Source organism: Echeneis naucrates, chromosome 3 (genome assembly GCF_900963305.1).
Source record: "Echeneis naucrates chromosome 3, fEcheNa1.1, whole genome shotgun sequence".
Lineage (NCBI taxonomy): Eukaryota > Metazoa > Chordata > Actinopteri > Carangiformes > Echeneidae > Echeneis > Echeneis naucrates.
Window position 1 is genome coordinate 6,136,077 of NC_042513.1, and position 7,168 is coordinate 6,143,244.

The following is a 7,168-nucleotide window of genomic DNA, read 5'->3' on the forward strand; positions in this document are numbered from 1 at the left end:
CGTTTAGGAACTTTTAATGTTCCATCAATGTACTTTATCAAACATTGTGTTAGCTATTCATTACTGAAAAGATTATTGACAATAACGACGTTGAATACATTTTTACAAAGTATTTTATCATTTATTATTTTACTTATCATATTTTCAAAATTTCACTTTTCACAGTTTTTATGATAATATAAATTATTTTGATGAATTGTGGCTTTTATTAAGCATTAAAATAAATCTATCAATTACTAATTCATGAGATTTTTATGTGTGATTTTTGTTTTCAGTTTTAATAGTGCTACAAATTGAGATCACTATGAAAATTAGACAGCTGCCCCAAGACCTCCAAACAAAAGCCCCAGTCATTTACAAATAAATACTGGTGCAGAACAATACAAATAGAAATCTTCTCACTGTCACTATTTTCCTACCACTTATCTGTCAGAGTCATGGGGGGTACAAGGTGAAAAAAAATGCTTTAACTGACTGATGATTTGAGCTCTAGAGTGGCTATACCATATGGGTAGGCTGTGTAGCAGAGGAAATAATGACATCATACACAATAGATACCACAGAAAATATTTTTTTGGCGGCGCACAGACGGTTACTTTTGCCAACTTGTGATACTTGCAGTCACAAGATAGCAGCGGCTACTTGTCCGATTTTTACAACGTTATGTACTGTTCACAAAAGTGAAAATGAGCTAATATACACCTTTTTCGTGCATATTCAAATGAAAAAAGGGAAGTAACTGTTCTAGACCATTTTAATATAAGCTGTGCTGATAAACAGTTTTTGTGATACTCATATTAAATCTTCTTGGGAAATGATGCGCTCTGTTCTACATTAGGCCACAAATGAAAATTATGTTACATTTATTGAGGTTGTTGACATTAAATGGAAAAATAAAGCTCTAATTTTAAGTAGATAAAGAGTGAAGAGTTAAAATGAAAATATTAATCCTGGATATCATTTGATGATTTGTTCTGCTCAACATTCTCCATATTTCAATTGAAACAAATCAAAGTCAAATTCAACACAGCTAGCAATAAGAACAATAACAATTTTGTTTTAACAAATGGATAACAAGTTTATTTTCAAAATTATTTATAAAACACAGACTAACTGTACAGAGTCAAAGTCTTTAAAAACATCAATAGATGGGATGAGGGAGCAGTTAAGTCTCCCATTTTGTTCACTGATAAAATACAATAACATTTTCACATTGTGCGAACAGCTGTAATTTAAAAAGAAAACTAAACTTTTGGGCCTATAATGTTTCAAAACTATTTCCTCTATGATTCCTACATAAAATATTTTACATGCATTTTTAAGTGTAAATATTTAGACATTCATTATGTACAAATTGTGTGCTCACTGGACAGATACTTTTTCCTTCAAATATTAGTTAAAAAAAAAATTGTTAAAGTCACTTCAAGATATTCAGCATATATAAGAGGTAACCATTTACAAAAATGAACAAAACAACACTTCAGTATTCACAATAATCTGTTCATATTTCTGGTAGGTTTATGTTGTAGCAACAAAAACATAATTTCTTTATTAGCCCTGAGAGTGAATGACAATTCCTGGCAAAAAAATCATTTAGTTTGAAGAAACAACATTTTGAAAATTGCAATCTAGCAGGGAGGCTTTTTGACCAAAATCACTTCTGAAAATTTTCATTATACTGATAAACCAACAGAAGGCGACATTATCCCAAAAACTAGTTCAGTTGTTTTTGCTCAGACATTGCAAGTGCCCTCAAATCTATATTACCTGAAAAATAATTGTAACTATAGTAACTATAGGCTACCAAATAAGTTTTCTTTGTAGTATTTATTTAACTGTGCATTCTGGAGAGGTTACTCCCAAATTTCTACATCTCACATTGTACGAATCCCACTGTCAGCAATTCACTTAGATTGGTATTTAAAGATCATTTAAAAAAAGGATTTCATTTATATACACTAATTTTAATACATAAAAACTGAGGCATTTAAATATTTGCCAATAGCCAGACACCAGGGCTCCCATTTCTACTGTGGTAAGTATATTCTCTGAAACAGGCCACAGGACATTTCTCAGGTCGGTTCAGATGACGATGCTGGTGCCACTGCGAGAACTCTTGTCCTGAGAGAGACACACTAACTTTAGATTCATATCACTGACATGATTATATCTTAGCCTTTTTAAATAATCATTATGTATGTGCTTTGATACAAGTTCATTGCAGTTGAGAGAACTAAAGCAGCGATTGTCTTACAGTATAGCGTTTCTGTCCAGGTTCGTACTCTGTGTAGCCAGGGGGTTGGTCAACCCAGCCTGCCCCAGTTCTCCTCCCTCCTCCTCTCCCTCCTCTCCTGCTGCTGCTGTCATCTGCTGAGCTCCAGGACCCTCGTCTTGAGCGAACTGGCGCAGGAGGAGAGTAGTTTCCTCTAGACCTGCTGTCAAACAGGTCATCCCTGGAACGTGATCGGGGGCGGTCCATGCCTCCCTGTGCCCCCCTGTGATTCGGCCGATCCAGTGAGTCCTGGCTGTAGCTCCGATGAATACCTCTAGATCTGGTAGGTGATGGGTAACGTCTACCTGCTGCTCCTCTTTCATCACGACGGCCAAAACCGCTACGACTGCTCTCACTGGAGCTCGGGGGACGAGTCTTGGGTGCAGGCGGTGGGAATCTTCCTTGTTGCTGCTCCTTTAGAGCTGAAAGCGTCATGATGCGGTGGCCTGCTGGGCCATCATCAAGGGCAGAGATCATGCTGGGAGGGCCAGGGGAAAATGGGACAGTGGTGATGGGCATGTGCTGCGGAGGAGGTGGGACCTGCTGCATGTGGTGGGGCTGAGGTGGCTGGGAGTGCCAGGACAAACAAACAGAGACATGAATACAAATAAAAATCAACTCTCCAAACCTTGATCATTACAGGTAAGAGATATATATTACAACAAAATAAAAATTACGGTTTAAATGTATACAGTTAAAAAAAATGTAATCAGGCTCTTCTGTTTACTCCAGCAGATTTGGAAACAAGCAGATACATACCTGTAGCAGAGGACTGGTCGCGTCCATCCCCCTCACCTGGCTCTCCAGGTAATCAAGCATCTGATTGGTGTTGGCAGGGGTGTGGGTGCCATGGGCACTGGGAGGGGGCATGCTATAAGCTGATGACTGAGGAGGAGGGAGGGGCATCGGATTCATTGGAATATTCTTCCCTGAAATAGATCCTGGAGAAACAAAGACAGTCAGAAAATAAAGTATGATGATGTTTTTTTGAAGATGTGTTGACAAACAAACATCTACAGTCTGAAGGCCCTGAAGCCAGATCTTGGTCATTAACTGACTTGCTGCATTACATGGGCATACCCGAGTAGAGCAGTGGGTTCATCTGGGAGGAGGCATGAGTCATTGGTGCATATACTGGCTGTCCTCCTAACCAAGGAGCCATGGCCCTCTGAGCCTCCTTCATCATACGATGCTGCATCACCGCTGAAAGATATAGATATAGTGTTTGTGCACTTATCCACAAGTTTCCAAAGCCAACCAGTTTTACCCATCCAGCAATGGTGGTTTTGGTTTTGCATGGTCAATATGGAAAAAAACAAAACAAAATATATTAAGAACTCTTTTTTTTCTAAAAGCATTGTAATCAGAAACTTTTTTGAAAATGATCAATGGTGCACCATTTGTGAATTTGTTAAAAAAAAAAAAAAAAAAAAAAAAATACATCACTCACCAATCAACATAACAATAGTCTGGGATGCACAAATGGACTGTCTAATCAATGCACACCCTCTGCCCATGTGTAATTAGTCCAGCCACTAATTCCTTTTGAAAGGAAAGTATTTCTACAGTGTTTCCCAGACATTGATTCATTTGTGGCAGCAAATAACAGTATCAAAAGTGACTACCACACAAAGGCATCAATCTTTTGTACCTTTTTCAGGGCAGCAGCATTGCTGTGGGCAACAAGGACAGCGCACATAGCAGCAGCATCTCTGAGGGCAGCACTGACAGCAGCAGACGCCCAGAAGGATTATCAGGAGAATGGCTCCAATGATGATGAGCAGCACTGTCAACCAGTCTGAGGAGAGGAAGGGACACTCAGATAAACAGAGGTCTTGAAACAGATTTTTATATTCTAATGTTAAATATGCATTAAAAAAAATATCTAAATTTTGGGGACTTTTGTTTCTTACGGAAGACTATGAGTTTGATTTCTTTGTCAGAGTCTCCAGTGGTGTCTCCAGCTGCGTCCACATTGCAGAAGTAAACTCCATTGTCCCACCACATTATCTCATTGATCACCAAGTCGGCCTCTATATAAACAAACAGATGCCTAAAATCAAACAGTGGTTGTAGGAAATGTTTAAAAACTGACTTTACTCTTGATACTGAATAAAGCAATGTAATATATCCATACATGCAACAAATAGCTGTTTGCATTGTATCCTGTGGTTCTTCCACTAGTGTTTCCGTTTGGCATGTCTGCTGCACCAGTAGTCACAATGAGTTGTCTTTATACTCTCTAATTTCTTTGACCAACATTTCACAACACACACATATATCTTCACATATTTAAAATAAAGCACTAAGAAAGAACAAAATATATTCCTCTTATTCTAGTTATGAGTCTGATGGTACTTGTGATGGAGTAGATCTTATGGTTTGTTTGTTTGAACTCACTGTTTTGGATCGTGATCCTGCGTTCGCGGTACTCTGGTCCTAGTGTCGGCTCATTGGATCCTCTCTTCTGGATGACAGTGCGCACTGTCCGCTGACGATCAGGACAATCATTGGATGGGTCCTGTCCTAACTGTAGAGCAGACTGGTATGCTGCAAAACCAGAGGCAATGCTTTTAATAATACCGCCTTTTTTTTTTTTTTTTTACTATCTGTACCCTCACTGGATATAAAGCATTTTGATTGTGAACCATCCAACAACTACTTATTTTACAAATGACAAATGTATTTTAATATTTGACAAATTTGAATTTGGGATGATGGTCCCACTTTTTCGTAGCGGTTTTAGGAATGTCAATCAACCTAAGAGAATTATTTCAGTCAGGACCGTTGATTCAGATTGAAATCAAAGGCTGCCAGTTAATGGATTGAAACTATATTTTTACACACTCCCTAATTTTTTAATCGCGCAGCATCAATACTTTGCACAATGAATGAATGCCAAAAAATTAAAAACTGCAGAGATTGTCATCATGCTCAGTGGAAGTTCATAAGTTAGGGTTGACAATGCAAACTAAATATGTTAGTAGTCAGCTCAGAGTATGTCTCTGTCCAATTACAGCCTCGTAGAGTGTCTGGTTTGGCAACAGGCTCTTAGCCTTGTGATTAAACCAAACAAAATCACGTGTAAATTACTTCATCATTCATGCAAATAGATTCAAAGCTTGGTTTCAGGAAGTTCCACTTCCACTAGAAGCCTTGATCTACTGCAGTTTCAGGTTTCAGGTTTCATTTTTTCAACACACAATAAAAAAAAAAAAAAAACTAAACAATAAAGACACATTTAAAAAACATGATTATTCACCTACGGAAAACTGCGAGCAAACTATACAATAAGGATTTACACACACTTCAGCAAAATATTCAATGTGGAAGGCAGAGCAAAGGATTCACAGAGCCTAATGTTTGTAAAAGCTCTTATGGCTTTTGGTAGTAAACTTTTATTTGGTATTTCCATGTTGCCTTGTAATTACAGAGGCCTGAAGCTGGAAGTCTATTATTTATATGGATTACTAAAGGAAAGATGATATTTGGAGCCTCTAGATATAACACACCATCATAATCAAATAAATATTCTAGACTGTCACAAACTATTCTAATTGCAAATTTTTTGGGCTAGCAATGATGAACTATTCTCTTCAAAAAAGGCACAAAGAACAGTAAGAGAGAAGTGACACTCTCTGACACTTATATCACAGTGTGTGTACGTGTATGTCTGTTTCTGACCTGTGGAGTAGTACTCCAGCACAGGGTCCTTGCAGAAGGATTTGTACCTCCACGTGACCAGAACATCTTGGAGATTTGCAGAGGTGCTGTAGTCACATTTGAGAATGACTGAGGAGAACAGAAAGGTCCTTCGCTCCGTCTGAGGAACAATCACCTGAATACACAGCGACACTGCGAAGGGACGATGGACAAAAGGTTAAAGCCCTCTACTCTGTGGATTTTTATATCTAAGGGATAAATCATTTAATATAGCAAGACAGGGACCTTCAGGAGGTATAACCAAAAGTCACAGAGGAAGAAACAATGTGTGTGGGGGTGTCTGCCAGTCAGGCAGCTTATTTTCAAAGAAGTAGAACCAGAAAAACAAGTGACGAAGACAAAGGCCCAGGAAATGGCTTACTGTGAAACTACCAACCAAACATCCAGAAGCTGGAATGAAACCTGTTGGGTTCAACTGTCCTCAAATGTCGATAGATCACAGTGACATTCAAATCAGATGTGCGACTACATGGTAATGTGGATTACGGTTTTAAATTGTTCTCGCTGTTTCACCCAATAACAACCTGCAGATATGAGAAAAGTGGCCTGATATGCATCTTTGTACGTCAGATAAACAAAAACTGTCACGTGACCGATACCTTCAGTCAGCTTCGTTTCATTCAGGCCAGAGTTTTGTAAAGAAGAAAAAAAAAAAGAATGAAAATAATAAAAATCCATCAGTGAACGAGTTTAGAGGGTTTGGTTTTAAAAGAAGGAGGGGAGATAATGAAAGTGGTTACCTTTGAGCAGCGACAGCAGCAGGATGGTTGCGGCAGGTAAAGTCAGCATGATGACTAAACGCTACAAAAAAGCACAACGCGGGAAGCAAAAGGGCTAAATCTGGACCTTTATCTGTTTCAATTCTTTCTAAACAAAGGTTTAAAAAAAAAGTGAAAATGTCGAAAAATAAAAAGGCAACGCAACACGACAGGCCTATGCGGTAAACTGAAGCTGAAGCTCAGGTGTTCATCGCTTCTTCCACTCGAACAATACCTGAGCGGTCTGCGCTGGAAACTGAGGTGTCATCTGTGGCCACGCCCCGAAACGAGCCTGACGTAGCCAGGTGGAAATCCCCGGAAGTGAGAGGCGATGAAGAAAAGATGCTTTTTGCGTAACTGAGAAAATGATCATCACAAGCTATGGAATTTTTGGTTGCCTAGGAATATCTACTTC

At 38.7% G+C, this 7,168-nt stretch overlaps 1 protein-coding gene across 1 annotated transcript; it reads right to left on the bottom strand.

Moving 5' to 3' along the window:
* Positions 1 to 1,052: 1,052 nt before the first annotated feature.
* On the bottom strand, positions 1,053 to 6,984 carry ildr1a (immunoglobulin-like domain containing receptor 1a). The gene is made up of 9 exons (XM_029498225.1): positions 6,736 to 6,984; positions 5,957 to 6,127; positions 4,673 to 4,822; positions 4,186 to 4,305; positions 3,924 to 4,070; positions 3,353 to 3,475; positions 3,032 to 3,213; positions 2,255 to 2,839; positions 1,053 to 2,121 (listed from the first exon to the last, which is right to left on the bottom strand). The coding sequence occupies exons 1-9, from the start codon at positions 6,782 to 6,784 to the stop codon at positions 2,083 to 2,085; spliced, it is 1,566 nt and encodes a 521-aa protein (XP_029354085.1). The 5' UTR covers positions 6,785 to 6,984; the 3' UTR covers positions 1,053 to 2,082.
* Positions 6,985 to 7,168: the final 184 nt, after the last annotated feature.